Source organism: Myodes glareolus, chromosome 22 (genome assembly GCF_982192425.1).
Source record: "Myodes glareolus chromosome 22, mMyoGla1.1, whole genome shotgun sequence".
NCBI lineage: Eukaryota > Metazoa > Chordata > Mammalia > Rodentia > Cricetidae > Myodes > Myodes glareolus.
In genome coordinates this window covers 58,823,685-58,839,623 of record NC_142047.1, presented here as the reverse complement: position 1 = coordinate 58,839,623, position 15,939 = coordinate 58,823,685, and the positions used below count along the sequence as shown (strand labels likewise).

Here is a 15,939-nt window from a genome sequence, read left to right as displayed (position 1 = left end):
AAAAACAACAACAGCAACAAAAAAACAACAACAAAAACACATGACAGAAAGAAAACTTTTAAATGTAATCAGTGAGTTAAAGCCTTTGTACATAAGAGTCATCTTCAAATATAGGAAGAACACAACACATACTAGAGAGAAACACTATAAATGTAATCAGTGTGCAAACCCTTTAGATTTATGAGTAGTTTTTGCAGTCATGGCAAAAAGTAATACTGCAGAGAAAACCTAAAAATATAGCCTTTGTGGTAAAGTTATGCACTTTATACAAGAGTAAAACTTTTTGTGTGCAATAAATATTTGAAAGATTGAATATGACAACAGTCTTTGAGTAGGTGTGAAAAATACTGAGGTCTTTTTTTTGTTTTTTGTGTTTGTTTGGTTTTGGCTTTTTGCGACAGGGTTTCCCTTTTTAGTACTTTTAGATGTCCTGGAACTAGCTCTTGTAAACCAGGCTGGTCTCAAACTCACACGGATTCACCTGCTGTTTCTTCCTGAATGTTGGGATTAAAGGCATGTGCCACTACTACCCGGCCAGTACTGAGGTCTTTTTACTTTAAAGTATTTGGTAAGATCTTTATCCTACACACTTTCATTCAGTTACACAAGATTATTTTGAAAATATAATTGAAAATATTTTGAAAGAAATTGACAATGGTAAAAATCTGTTTAAACTTTATAGTATCCATTGTTTACCCCAGAAACTCATGGAAAAAATGAATTTATGAAGCCCTGTTTTACGTGAAAGGGTCAGTGAAAGAAACACATGGCGATGCTAAAACCAGAATCCGTGAAAAACCCACACTTTGGCCATGGAATCAGAGTTAAAGAAATGTTCTCTATCTCTGACCATCTGAATGTGAACTCAACCAATTTCCAAGCAGGAAACCAATGAATTTCTGAGCAATTCCAACCCTAAAAATATCCTTGGAAAACTCCAACCCTAAGAAACCCCATATACATATAAAAGTTGTGCCTGTTCATTTGACTGCTTCCCCTTTCCACTCTGGGAGACACAGGTTATCTCCTGGATTTCTTTAAATCTCTTGAATGAGTTCTGGGTGAAGATTTTCTTTAGCTGGAACAGAGCAGTATCTCTGCTTGGAAATTTTCTAGTAGAACACAGCACAGATAAAGGGACACCTCTGCTCAGAAACTTCATCAGGGGAGCAGAGCAGAAGTACCGATATTTTGCTTGACCTAGAACAGATGGCTATAGGTGTCCCCATTAGTTGAGTGAAACAGAGAAGTAACAACTTGGTCCAAAGCTGACATGAAATGGACATCACTACTGGGAAAATCCCTAGTGTGGTGTAGGAGGTCCTTCTGTCTTTGTGTTGCTTTCATTGATTAATAAAGAAGCTGCTTTGGGCCCCTGTAGGACAGAATTGAATGCTGGGAGGGAGAAAGCAGAATTCAGAGAGATGCCATGGATCCTCCACCTGGGATGGACACTGGTTAGAAAAAGGGACAAGCTGTAGTCATGAAGACAGTGGTAGGGTGTAGGGTAGCTCACCAATTGTAGCCAGTATTGTGCAGAGTATGCCAGCAGATAGATAATTGGAATGTGGGCCATTGGTCTGAGTTCAGGATCCCCATGTGTGGCAGAAATCGCAGAGAGAGCCTGGCTGAGTCTGGCTACAAATGTTGTTTATAGCTGCTTCCTCAGAGAGAATGGCAGAAAGGAAGAGGAAAGGACTGGGTGGAGTTTGTCTCTTAAATAGAAATTTGCACTTTCATACAGTTAGGGAACTGTTGCCATGCACAGAAGGATAACTGTGCTAGGTTCCCAAGGGGCAGAGCCAAGTTGTGCCTAGATACTAACATTTACTATATCCTGTTTTGACTTCTTCAAATGCCTAAAAACCAAACAGTCATCAACACTGCATATGTGCCTCTGAAACTGCCCAGTTAACAAATCATAGGCATTCATGAGCACAGGAACCACTCTAGATGCAGGTCAGAGAGCAGCTACCTGATGGCCTTGGAGGTGTGGGTGATATCTTTTATCAGAGACACACCCATGGTGAAGTTTGGGGAGACCACTTTTGGTAAGTAGACAGTCTTCACAGTCATCTCAGTGCCTGGATCCCCAATGCTCTTTGCACAGGGGGCACCCAAGGCAGATTCTGGCTCCACTGTGTCCTAGAGGAAAGGGCACAGAAGAGGATAGGATGCACAGGGTTTCTCTGTAGCTTTAGAGCCCATCCTGGAACCAGCTCTTGTAGACTGAGCTGGCCTTGAACTCATAGCGTTCTGTCTACCTCTACCTTGCAAGTGTTAGGATTAAAGACCTGCAGCACCACCACCCGGCTCTAACTTTACTTTTGATTTAATGAACAATGAATCCTACAATGTGTAGACTTATGTCATTGGTACTCCTGTGTGGTTAACAGATAACTTAAAAATCCAGTATATTCATTCTATTCTATATGTCATGTAACATAAAATTATCACTACTTAATTCGAATCATTGTTAGCATAAGAAATAATATGACACAGGGTGGTAGTGGTGGTACATGAATTTAATCCCAGCACTCAGGGAAGCAGGGCCAAGTGGATCTCTGAGTTCAAATCCACCTATGTGGTCTACTGAGTGAATTTGAGGACAGCTGGAGATACACAGAGAAATCCTGTCTCAAAAAAAAAAAAAGAAGAAGAAGAAGAAAGAATAAAGAAAAGAAAAAGAATACAATAATTATGTTTCAATGACTTTATTTTTTCTTTTGGGTCATAGTAAAATAAGAAAAAGAGCAATCTTCCAGAAACTTTAATGCAATGCATGGAAAATTATTAACTATTTTAGAAAACATTCTTTTTGTTTTTATGTATTACTTAATTTCTATTACTTGAAGTTGTTTAATTTATTTTACATCCTGACTGAAGTTTCCCGTCCCTCCTCTTCCCTGGTTCCCTCCCCCCACATTCACTCTGGCCCCACTACTCCTTCCTTCCTCTCCAAGCATAAAGAATTAGGCCTCCCAAGGGTATCAACAAAGTGAAGTAAGTTTTCTTGAGGCAGGACCCTGCAACCATTCTGGGAGATGCAACTCAGCATGGGGAATAGGCTCCAAAAAGCCAGCTCACAGGCAAAGGATAGGCCCCCATCCTACTACTAGTAACCCACAAACATATCAAGCTACACATCTGTCAACCACATGCAGAGGACCTTGGTCTCTCTGTTCCATGCAGGCTCCTTACCTGTTGGTCCAGAGTCCATGAACTCTCAGGAGCCGAATTCAGCTGTCTCTGTGGGTTTCCCTGTCATGACTTGACATCCCCTTGCTTGTACAAGTTCCCCTTACTCTCTTTAAGAGGACTCCCAGAAGCTTGGCCCAGAGTTTGGCTATGAATTTCTGGACCTGATAGAAAAATATTCATAAAAATTTATTGGTTTCCTGGTAGATGGAATATTTACTTCAATAGGCATTATTTCAGCTCCACATTTGGAGTCTTAGCATCAACACAAAGTGTTCAAACAGCTCAGTTTACAAACAACTAGTCAAAATGTTTTTGAAATAAAGAATTCAAGAAAAGATTCTTATTGATTTCATAGAATGAATGGATGAAAGAAAACAACCTATAGGTTTGTGAAGATTGTAAACATCCCCCACTTCCACTTCGATTCAGATATAAATAAACAAGGAGCAAATCGCTAAGAAACTACCTCTTATATAGAAAATTGTAAAGGTTTGAATAATGAGTCAATGGTATAGAATAAAAAGTTTATCAGAATTTGTTTTATAAAATTCAATATATAAATATACTTCCATTTATGTGGCAGAGAATCATCCAGTTCATTTAGAGGAAAGGGTTGTGTAAGCTGCTCATACACCCTGAGCATAGGAAGAAGGTGAAGTGCCTATGGAATGCAGGAAGATAGCCGAGTCAGCAACTGGAGCCTGGGGCAAGTGATATTGAAATGCAAATCATGTAGATCTGGAAGAGGTGTGGGTCTGAGGTGGAAAACAGTCAAGAGACTTTGTGCTGTGTCTTTAAGTACACTGTAATCCTAAAGCCAGTGTTCTTGTCACTCAGGCCTCACTAGCCAATCAGGGTCTCCAGGCTGAACTGCCTGTTAGAAGTGGTGCAAGGTCTTTCCCGGAGCCTAGTTGCAGGCTTGGATTTGCAGAGGAGCTGCCGCTATTGTTTTGTGTGTTGTACTTCAAGTTCTGCTTCAGGGAGCCGTGAGGCAGTCATGGGCGAGCAACGATGCCACGAAATGGTGAGCGAGCGGCTGTTGTCCCTAGATGGTGGAGAGCAGATGAGGAGGTGCAGAAGTTAGTGTGTCTGGTTCTCCTGGGGCCTGGGTAGGAATCTGCAGTCAAGATTCTTTAGCCTGTGAATTTCCACGTGATCCTTGCAACTCCCTGTACCCAGATAGAAGCATGTCAATAACTTTGCTCTTTTGGCTGCCTCCGGTGCAGAGCACTGAGAGCTGGGAAATGTGTGTAGAAATGTATTTGTAGTCAACAACAACAACGTCTTTTTTGTGCAGCCATGGAAGGAATATTGTCAGACTTGGAGAGGCCTAGTTTCTCCAGTTTCTTTTTGAGTTTCAGCATTTTGCATTTAAACTTTTACGGGTAAGGTCCATTTGCACTTACTTTTGTGGTGGTTGTAAAAGGCGTCTCTTGTATTGGTTAGCACTCCGCTACTCAGCTGTGAATTAGAATAGAATTGGTAATATAAACGATTTACCAAACTTTGGATCTTGTAAGGCAAAAAATGTAGAATTTTTTGTGAGGGAGTGCTGCCTCTAAAACACCCCAAAGATATGTTAATGCTAACCATTTTCTTAATGTTCATTAGTGCTCTCATCTCTATTTCTGTTCTCCAATCTTTCTTGATCATTAAGAGTTTCATTCCCTTTTTCTCAAGCGTTATTGATTTGTTTATGTCTGTTTGGAGCAATATCTCCTGTATCCCAGGCTTGCCTGGAGCTATGAAGTTGAGAATTGATTTCAATGCATAATACTGCCTCTGTTGCTCATTGCTGGGAAGACAATCCTGCAGCTCCTTCCATGCTGGGCCTTGACTGTTCAGTTAGAAGGTTAAGAGACCAGGGAATGAGTGTCCTCTAATCTCTCTAACTTTTACTAGGGAGTTACAAAGTGAAGAACATCCTGTGTAAGAATCATGTTCACTGACCAACTTTGAATTCACAGCACAGGAAGAGAATGACAGAAAGGAAGGGGAGAGCTCCCTGCATTGGCAGTAGCTGATACTAAAAATGTGGAGTCAGGGCATCAATTTTAGATGCTCTGTAAATGACCTGAGTTGCCATTTATTGAGATCATGAGTGAGATTGGTCCTTAATTCCCTTTCTTTGTTAAGTCTTGGCTTGGTATTGGTTTTGGTATCAGAGTAACTGCAGCCTCATAAAAAGAATTTGGCAATGTTCCTTCTGTTTCTATTAAGAGGAACAATTTGAGGAGTATTAAGTATTAGCTCTTTGTGAAGTTCTGGTAGAATTCTGCACTGAAACTATCTCGCCCCTGGGGTTTTTTGTTGTTGTTGTTGTTGTTGTTTGTGTGTGGGTTTTTTTTGTTTTTTTTTTTGGTTGTTGACTGATTCTTTTCTCCTGCAGTTTATACATCTATTTTAATTGCATACCTGGTCTTGATTTAATTTTGGTTTGTGGTACCTCTTCAGAAAATTGTCCAGTTCTTTTACATTTTCCTGTTTTTTAAAGTACATGTTTCTGTAGTATGTTCTAATTATTCTTTGGATTTCCTCAATATCTGTTGTTATGTCCCTCTTTTCATTTCTGATTTTGTTATTTTGGATGTTCTCTCTCTGCCTTGTGATTTGTTTGATAAGGGTTTATCTATCTTGTTGACATAAACAAACATTTAGCTCTTTCATTGATTCTTTGTACTCTTTACTTTGTTTCTGTTTTATTGATTTCAGTGCTCAATTGATTATTTCCTTTCATCTACTCTTCCTGTGTGAGTCTGCTTCTTTTTGTTCTAGAGCTCTCAGATGTTCTGTTAAGTCAGTAGTGTGAGATTTTTCCACTTTCTTTATGTAGGCACTTTGTGCTATGAATTTTCCTCTTAGCACTGCTTTCACGGTGTCCTGTAGGTTTGGGTATGTTGTGCAGTATTTTTCATTGAATTCCAGAAAATCTTTAACTTCTTTCTATATTTCTTCCTTGAACAATGGTTGGTTCAATAGAGTACTGATCAATTTCCATGAGTTTGTAGGCTTCCTGCAATTAGTGTGTTTGTTATATTGTAACGTTAAACCAGGGTAATCCGATAAGATACAGGACTTACTCCAATTATTTTTGTATCTGCTAAAGCTTGCTTTGTTACCAAATATGTGTCCAATTTTAGAGAAGGTTCTATGACGTGTTGAGAAGGAAAAATATTCTTTTGTGTTTGGTTGGAATGTTTTAAAGATGTCTGTTAAGTCAATTTGGGTCCTAATATTTGCTATTTCTATTATATCTCTGTTAAGTGTCTGCTGTGGGGCAGTGGTTTTACCGTGCAAAGATTTATTTCTTGTACTTGTTTAATAAACACTGATTGGTCAGAGGCTGGGCAGGAAATATAGATGAGGTGACCAGGCAGGAAATAGCTGCAGGGCAATAAGAATTATGGGAAGAGGAAAGTTTCAGTCTGCAGTCCAGACTCAGAAGCAGAGGACTCAAGATTTGACTGCCTAGCTGAAGAAGGTATCAAGCCACGTGGCTAACAGAGACAAGAATTATGGGCTAATATAAGTTATATGAGTTAATAAGAAGCCTGAAATACTAGACCAATCATTTTATAATTAATGTAGACCTCTGTGTGATTTCATTGGTACTTAACTGCAGGAACTGGGCAGGATAGAAATCTCAGTCAACAAGTTTCTTTCTGATTGACCTGTCCATTGTGGAGAGTGGGGCATTGAAGTCTCCCAATATTCGTGTGTGGGGTTTGATGTGCAATTTAAGCTTTAGTAATCTTATTTTTACATATGTAGGTGCTCTTGTATTTGGGGCATAGATATTCAGTCTTGAGTCTTCATCTTGATGTATTTTCCGTGGTATGAGTATGAAGTGTCCTTCTTCATCTCTTCTGATAGTTATACCTACTTGTTTCTTAGGTCCATTTGATTGGAAAATCTTTTCCCAACTCTTTACCCTGAGTTAATGTCTTTGAAGATGAGATGTGTTTCTTCTGTACAACCGAAGTATGGAACCTGCTTTAGTATGCATTCTCATAGCCTGAGTCTTTTTATAGGTAAATTGAGTCCCTTGATATTAAGAGGTATTAGTGATTAACAATGTTAATTCCTCTTGTTTTTCAGTGGTAGTGTTTATGTGTTTCCCTTCTTTGGGGTTTGCTGCTTTGATGTTATCTGTTGCTTGTGTTTTGGTGGGTGTAACTAGCTAGCGTGGGTTGGTTTCTTTCTTCTAGTACATTCTGTAGGGCTGAATTTGTGAAGAGGTAATGTTTAAATCTGATTTTGTCATGGAATATCTTGTTTTCTCCTTTGATAGTGATTGAATGCTTTGCTTGGTATTATAGTCTGGTCTTGCATTTGTGGTTTCTTAGAGTCTACAGCACATCTGTCCAGGAGCTTCTGGCTTTTATGGTTTCCATTGAGAAATCAGGTGCAATTCTGATAGGTCTGCCTCTGTATGTTACTTGGCCTTTTTTCCTTTGCAGCTCTTATTTCTTTCTTCTGTATGTGCTCTTTGTGTAGTAGCAAATTGTGGTTTTCCTATTTTCTTATTTTCAATCTGTTCATTTTTGTGATCATGTAGATACCCAGTTTCTTTTCATTCATAAGCCTATTAACAATTTAAAACACAATTGAAACTGTTTACGGGTTTTTTGTTCCTCTACGCTTCTTTTACTTGCCTATTATTTAGCCTTTTATGACCATGTGAGGAGACTTAAACTCCTAAGTTACAGTTGGATCCCCCACGCACAGTTTTGATTGGTACCTCCATCTGCTTTTCAGGTTCTGAAAGCCAAGCCTGAAATTCATGGCCGAGTCATAGGTGCATAACTGAAAACTGCTTTCAACCTTCCTAGTTGTAGAATGTGGATACTTTTGCTGCCATGGGTGGTTTGTTCTTATTTTGTTTTGCTTTGAAACGTTCTTTTTAATTTTACCTTCCAATCCCACTCCCTTCTCTCCCATCCTCCCACTCTCCTTACATTTCCCACTCTCCACCCCTGTGTTCTCCTAACAGAGTGTAAGGACTCCCATGGAGAATCAACAAAGTCTCTCACATTATATGCAGGCAGGATCAAGCCCCCCCCCCAGCCACCATTTCTCTGCAGATGAAGGTATTCCTCTATAAGGAATGGGCTCCAAAATGTCAGTTCATGCACTATGAATACTGGTTGCAGTGACAATGGCCCTCAAAACTACCCTAGCAACACAAGCTAAACACTTGACTGATTTGGAATTCATTTGAAGAGACGCAGAAGTGATAATATAGCAAAGGGGTCAAGACCATGATTGGGCAACCCACAGAAGCAGCTGCCCTGACCAAGTGGGAGCTCATTGACTCTGGACTGACAGCTGGGTGCCCTGCATAAATCAGGTGCTTTTATTTAATGTACCTGATGCAGAAAGTCTTGCTATAAGTCAGAAACCCTTGGGGAACGCTAAAATTTGAGCCTCATGTTGGTATGCCAAAATTTTGTTTGTTGTTATTTCTCTTGGCCTTAGTTCTTTTGCCCTTTATTCCTTTGGGTGCTCCACCACCAAGCTTTTAAATAAATCACACCGAGTCTTATGATTAGTTATAAATGGTGGTCATGAACTTCACTTGTGTGTTGCTAGCTTTTCTTAAATTATTCCACCTCCATTCTACCTCTGTCCTTTTTCTTTCCCTATTCTAAATACATTTCTTCCTTACTCCTTGACTTGCTGTGTATCTTGGTGGCTGACCCTCATGTCCTCTCCTTTCCCTGCTTCTCCTTCCCTCTTTCGTTCCAGATTTCTCTTCCCGTTTGTTTTCTCTGTCTGCCAGCCCCATCTATCCTTTTCTTCCAAGCTATTGACTGTTCCCCTCTATATTATGCAAAGTATCAGGGCTTCACAGAGTCAAAAAATGCAACACAAAAGACTGCAGCACATCTTCACATCATTAGAACAAATGTTCCTTTGTATAAACAAATATAAACATGTTAAAATAATATTTCACCACATTAACTTGAATTTTGAGAACACAAGATGTTGATATACATAAACTATGACTCATCTTCCTTGGAGAGCTAGCAGCATAAAGGGAGTAGAAGTTAGCAAAGAGCGAGCAGTTGCAGGGACAGGCTCATGTAAGCCCTTTCAAACCGAAGGACCATGCATCTTACACAGAGCCTATGCTGACCTGGGTCAGAATGTAGTTATTAGAATGAAAAACCTCCCAAATGATGATATATTTGAACATGTGTCACACTTTCATGAATTTCTTTTTATTTCTTGTGAAACCGTTAGTAGGATGAGCCTATCTGGATGAAATTCGTCATTAGGGATATGATGTGAATCTCTATAGTTTCAACACAGTTCCTTTTTCTCCTTTTTTTTGAAACAGGGTTTCTCTGTGTTACATCACTGGTTGACTTAGAACTAGATCTTGTAGATCATGCTGGCCTCAATTTTACACAGATCTCCCTATTTCTGCCTCCCAAATGCTGGGATTAAAGCTGTTCACCAACAAGTGGCTCCATGTCCTTTTCTTTTTGCCTGCTGTGTTGTGGTTGGAGCTATTCTTCCAGCTTCCTTCTAGTGCTCTCATGCCTTCACCACCATTACAGATTTTATCTGTAAACCACATAAGATATAGTAGAAGCAATTGTTATTCAGTGCTGGGCTGGTTTGCCACCCTTTTGCGTGTGTATGTATCCCTGACTGTCCTGAAAGCAACTCTGTACAAGAGATTTGCCTCAAACTCAGAGATCCCCTTGACTCTGGCTCCAAATTGCTGAGAAAAAAAGTGGGCCAATATCCCTGGCTTTATTTTCTTTTCATTTTATTGTATGTTGAACTTGGAATATAGGTTTCTGTCCATGTCAATCATATGTTGTTGTTCTGAACATTGCTTATATTTTGAATTTTCAAATTTGGCAGACGGTATCATTTTGTTTTCCACGATGGCATTTATTCATGACATTCATATTGTCTGAGTCTTCTGAGTCATGGACCACAGGCATATCACCTTCTTCCTCCCTGTTATATATCTTTTGAATTCAGTAATGAAAATAAGTACTTTACCTCTCTGTATGGCTATGCACCATGTGGGTACCTGGTCCTCACAGTGGTCAAAAGATGTCCTCAGAAACTCTGAACTTGAGATAATGAATAGCTGTGATCCTCCAAATAAGTACTGTCCATTGAGACCACCTCAGGATCAGCAAGAGCTCTCTACTGCCGAGCCATTTCTTCTTCCCTATGTTGATCACTTATGTTGATCACTTATGATCAACATTTAAATTACTCATGTTTCACCTGTCCCTTTGTAACTACTTAAACTCACAGTGCCATTTAGTAAATTCTTACTGATATTATAGTTTAACTTAGGGTGTTTCAGATAAATACAGAACTCTTTATAGAAACGTCAGTAAAAACCTCTGAGTTCTTCATTCCTCTTTTCTTTCTTTGATTTTGGCATGGGAGACAGGGTTTAATATGTACTTTGGGCTGTCCATAAACTGACTGCATAGCCTCAGCTGAAATATAACTGGGAGGCAGAAACCCATGCCTCTGACTTCTGAGTGCAGCGGTTAAACCTATGAGCCTCTACTACAGCTTGTTCATCTTATTTTTTCTTTTTGTCATTTGTAATTTTTATACAATTTCTCTCATGTGGATTGTTGACCTGTTTACTTTTCTCTCTATGTTTTTATTAGGGATTTCTCTTGCAATGTGATATTCCATTCACAGGGTACAGATATGACAGACTTGAATCTCCTATTCAGCTTCCTTCTAAAAAATATTTAGTGATTATATTATAATGTCTGTGTCATGGAATAAATGTGGGACCACCAGAGTCTTATGACTATACAGTCAGAGAAGTCTACGTTTACCATGTTGTCAATATCATGATCTCTGTTGTGCACATGTGTGGGACATATCAGAATGCAGTGACCTATGATGATGTGCATGTTGACTTCACTTGGGAAGAATGGAAGTTACTGAATCCTTCACAAAGGAATCTCTACAAAGATGTGATGCTGGAGACCCACAGGAACCTCGCTACCATAGGTAAGATTGAATCTTCCTTCAGGGTTTTAAATAAGGGGACAGCTTTTCCTCATTTTTTGAGCTCTTCTACAATCTGATTGAGAAAGAAGAGTGAGTCAAGCAAATCAGGCATGTTTCTAAAGTTTACTGAAGGTAGTAACTTAAATTGTGTATAATTTTCAATAATATACCATATATTTTGTGGTACTATTTTTTAGGATACATTTGGGAAGACCATAATATTGAAGAACGTTGTCAAAGTTCCAGAATTCATAGACGGTAATTATCATGTGCAACCTGGTACAAATGTGCCTCTTAAGAGAGTGTAATATCATCTAGATGTTTTAAACAAAAGCAAGTATAAGGAAGCACAAGTTCATGTGCATTTATGATTATTAAATTATCACAAAACCATACTCCTAAATTATAGATAGGTGAATTTCAATTACAAGGCACTCTCAAGACAAGAAAAAAAATGCCTCAATAGATTTCACCCTTTGAATCTCAGCTCCATGAGCGCTATGGTATAAAACTGCCAATCTATTAAGTTTCTTACCACCCATATTAAGAAAGGTATATATGTTGAAGATGTGATAAGCACATCTCTCAAACTTTCTAATAAGAAAATGGTGCATAATAAAGCTTGTGTTACCCGTATGCTTGCTGTGACTGTACTAAATTTATTTAGGGGGCAGTTAGAGTCAAGAGTCAAGGGGCAGTCATTGCTGAGAACTTAATTCCTATACTATATGTCTATGAAGAATAGAAATTCAAACTATGCTATTCAGTGTGTCAATCTTCTATTTGTTGTCCATTCTTTACTTGGTATATCATATGTTATTCTGTATATAAGTCATATGACCATAGGGATATTAGAAGACATAACACATCACATATGCATGCCTGAATTTTTCCAGAACTCCTCAAATATGTAAAAAAAAACTCATATAGAAAAAGATTCTGTAAATGTGATCCAAATAATAGAGGTCTTACCACGACAGGTGTTTTCAAAAATGCAAAACAACCCCTAAAAAGGGGGAGTGACATGAATACAAACCCAGTGATAGCACTGTATGATCTGATTTATTTTTGCAATTGAGCCAAATCATGAAATTAATTCATACATTAATTCATTTTCCTTAGTTCATATAAAGATTCAATAGTGTATTGAATATGGTAAAGCTTTTACATGTGCCAATTATTCTTGTAGGCATGAAAGAAGTCATACTGGAGAGAAACCTTATGAATGCAATCAATGTGGTAAAGCATTTACTCGACGTGATAATCTTCAAAGACATAAAATTACACACACTGGAGAGAAACCTTATGAATGTAATCAGTGTGGTAAAACCTTTACACAATGCAGTACTCTACAAAGACATAAAAGAACACATACTGGAGAAAAACCTTATGAATGTGAGCAGTGTGGTACAACCTTTACACGATGCAGTTCTCTTCATATACATAAAAGAACACATACTGGAGAGAAACCTTTTGAATGTAATCAATGTGGTAAAGCCTTTACACGACATGTTCAACTTCAAGGGCATAAAATAACACATACTGGAGGGCAACCCTATGAATGCAATCAATGTGGTAAAGCCTTTACACAAAGAACTAGTCTTCAAATACATCAAAGAACACATACTGGAAAAAAACCTTATGAATGTCATCAATGTGATAAAGCCTTTGCACATCACATTTCTCTTCAAAGACATAAAAGAACACATACTGGAGAGAAACCTTATGAATGTAATCATTGTGGTAAAACCTTTACACAATGCAGCACTCTACAAATACATAAAAGAACACATACTGGAGAGAAACCTTATGAATGTGATCTGTGTGGAAAAGCCTTTGCACATCGATCAAGTCTTCAGATGCACTTTAAAGTAACACATACTGGAGCAAAACTCTATGAATGTAATCAATGTGGTAAAGCCTTCGCACGTCACCGAAATCTTCAATTGCATAAAAGAACACATACTGGAGAAAAACCCTATAAATGTAATGAATGTGGTAAAGCCTTTGCATGTCATGGTAATCTCCAAAGCCATGCAAGAACGCATACTGGAGAGAAACCCTATGAATGCAATCAATGTGGTAAAGCCTTTACACAACACAGTCATCTTCAAAGACATAAAAGAACACATACTGGAGAGAAACCTTTTGAATGTAATCAGTGTGATAAAGCCTTTACACGATGCAATTCTCTTCAAATACATAAAAAAATGCATACTGGAGATAAACTTTATGAATGTGATCTGTGTGGAAAAGCCTTTGCACATCGATCAAGTCTTTGGATGCATTTTAAAGTAACACATACTGGAGTGAAACTCTATGAATGTGATCAATGTGGTAAAGCCTTTGCATGTCACCGAAATCTTCAATTGCATAAAAGAACACATACTGGAGAAAAACCCTATAAATGTAATGAATGTGGTAAAGCTTTTGCACACCGTAGTAATCTCCAAAGCCATGGAAGAACACATACTGGAGAGAAACCCTATGAATGCAATCAATGTGGTAAAGCCTTTACACAACACAGTCATCTTCAAAGACATGAAAGAACACATACTGGAGAGAAACCTTTTGAATGTAATCAGTGTGGTAAAGTCTTTACACGATGCAGTTCTCTTCAAAGACATAAAAGAATTCATACTGGAGAGAAACCTTATGAATGTAATCAGTGTGGTAAAGCCTTTACACGATGCAGTTATCTTCAGATGCATAAAAGAATACATACTGGAGAAAAAACCTTATGAATGTAATCAGTGTGGCAATCTTAAAATGCTTTTAAAAAACATAATTGAGAGAAAGCTTATAAATGTAATCTATGTGGTAAAGCCTTTGCCTATGACAGTTCTTTTACAATTCATAAAAGAGAACATACTGGAAAGAAATTATTTTAATGCAATCAATGTGGTAAAGCCTTTACACATCACAGAAATCTTCAGATACATAGAAGAATGCATCCTGGATAGAATCCCTATGAATGTTATCAGTGTGGTAAAGGCTTTGTACATTAGAGCCATCGTCAAATATAGAGAAGAACAGAATACAAACTGGAGAGAAAACCTAAAAATGTAGTCAGTGTGGCAAACCATTTACAATTATCAGTAGTCTTTGAAGTCATGTCAAAAAGGATTACTGTAGAAAAAAAACTAAAAAAATAGCAATTTTGGGAAAGTTATGCAGTTTATACAAGAGTAATACATTTTGCATGCAATAAATATTTGAAAGACTTAATATGACAGTCTTTGAGTATGTGTGAAAAATACTGAAGTTTTTTTTTGTTTTTTGTTTGTTTAGCTTTGATTTTGGTTTTTCAAGACAGGGTTTCCCTGTTTAACAGTCCTAGCTGTCCTGAAACTACCTCTTGTAGACCAGACTGGCCTCAAATTCACAGGGATTCACTTGCCTCTTCTTCCTGAGTGCTGGTATTAAAGGCATGTGTCACCACTGCCCAGCCAGTACTGAGGTCTTATTTTATCGTATTTGGTAAGATTTTTATACCACATACTTGCATCCAGTTACCCAAGATTATTTTGAAAAAAAATCATTTAAAATAATTTAAAACAAATTGATAGTGGCAAAAAACCTATTCAAACTTTATAGTATCCATTTTTTTTAACATTTAATGATATAAACAAAAATATACCTAAAAGCGAAGCTTCTGGAAAAACCATTTACTCTTCCCTGTCTTGTATCATTTCTCAAATTTGACCTTGGCTTCCCGCCTTGCCTTGCGTTTCAGGGCTGGATCCCTAAAGACATCCTTGTTGACAACCGTTTTGTCCAGGGGAATGTCCACAAAGTACCTTGTGGGCATCAGGGGTTGTAGTTATAAACCTTCACAAAGGACTTGATCTTGGATCTCTTAGAGACTTTCTTCTTGCCCATGGCAGCTGTCACTTTTCCAGGATAGCAGGCTATTTCAGCCACGAGGACATGGCTGTAAGGGTGGTCTGAGGTGCCATCATCAATGTTCTTCATGGTGCCGGCTTTGTGTCTGGAGTAGTATCCAGGCAGGACCAGCACTTCTTTCTCGGATTTCACAAATTTGCCTATTTTGAGAGCGAGCAGCTGGTTCTCAGCAGACTAGTATCCATTGCTTACCCCAAGTTCATGGAAAAACTGAATTCATGAAGCCCTATGTGATTCTGAAACCAGAATCAGTGAAATAACAACACTTTGGCCCTGAAACCCACATTAAAGAAATGCTCTCTACCTCTGACCAACTGAGTGTGAACCCAACCAATCCCCAAGCAGGAAAATCAATGAATTTCTGAACACAAACTCCAGCAAATCTCTGAGCTTATTCAAACTGAGGGATTGAATGAAGTCTGTTCAATTCCCCCAATAAAAATCTCCCTGGAAAAACTTCAACCCTAATAAGCCCCATATAAAACTTATGTCCATTCAGTTGACAGCTGATCTTTTCCACTCAGAAAGATTCAGGCAATTATCTGCATTATCACATCCCAAATAAATCTTTTGAGTAAGTTTAGGGTGAAGTTTTTCTTTTGCTGGAACAGTGCAGAACCTCTGTTTAGAAACTTCCTAGGGTATCACAGCATGGAATAAAAAGACCCCTCTGCTCAGGAAATCCATCTAGGGAGTAGAGCAGAAGTAGCAACATTTTATTTGACCCAGAACAGATGTCTACATTTCTCTAGGTGTTTTTCCATTCATTGAGTGAAACAGAAAATTAAAAACTTGGTCCAAAGCTGAGATGAAATGGAC

General features: G+C 38.3%; 1 protein-coding gene and 1 pseudogene across 1 annotated transcript; one reads left to right on the top strand and one right to left on the bottom strand.

Moving 5' to 3' along the window:
• Window positions 1–10,213: 10,213 nt before the first annotated feature.
• Window positions 10,214–14,100, top strand: LOC125410531 (uncharacterized). The gene is made up of 3 exons (XM_085681955.2): window positions 10,214–11,214; window positions 11,412–11,472; window positions 12,404–14,100. The coding sequence occupies exons 1-3, from the start codon at window positions 11,052–11,054 to the stop codon at window positions 13,956–13,958; spliced, it is 1,779 nt and encodes a 592-aa protein (XP_085538081.1). The 5' UTR covers window positions 10,214–11,051; the 3' UTR covers window positions 13,959–14,100.
• Window positions 14,101–14,846: 746 nt separating this feature from the next.
• On the bottom strand, window positions 14,847–15,204 carry LOC125410601 (large ribosomal subunit protein eL27 pseudogene; annotated as a pseudogene).
• Between the last annotated feature and the right edge of the window lie 735 nt (window positions 15,205–15,939).

Bases quoted from the DNA above. Each gene is read 5' to 3' on its own strand.
- LOC125410531 (XM_085681955.2), top strand. From the start codon at position 11,052: ATGATCTCTGTTGTGCACATGTGTGGGACATATCAGAATGCAGTGACC. The intron at 11,215-11,411 runs GTAAGATTGAAT...ACTATTTTTTAG, and splicing joins CAGGAACCTCGCTACCATAG to GATACATTTGGGAAGACCAT. The intron at 11,473-12,403 runs GTAATTATCATG...TTATTCTTGTAG, and splicing joins AGTTCCAGAATTCATAGACG to GCATGAAAGAAGTCATACTG.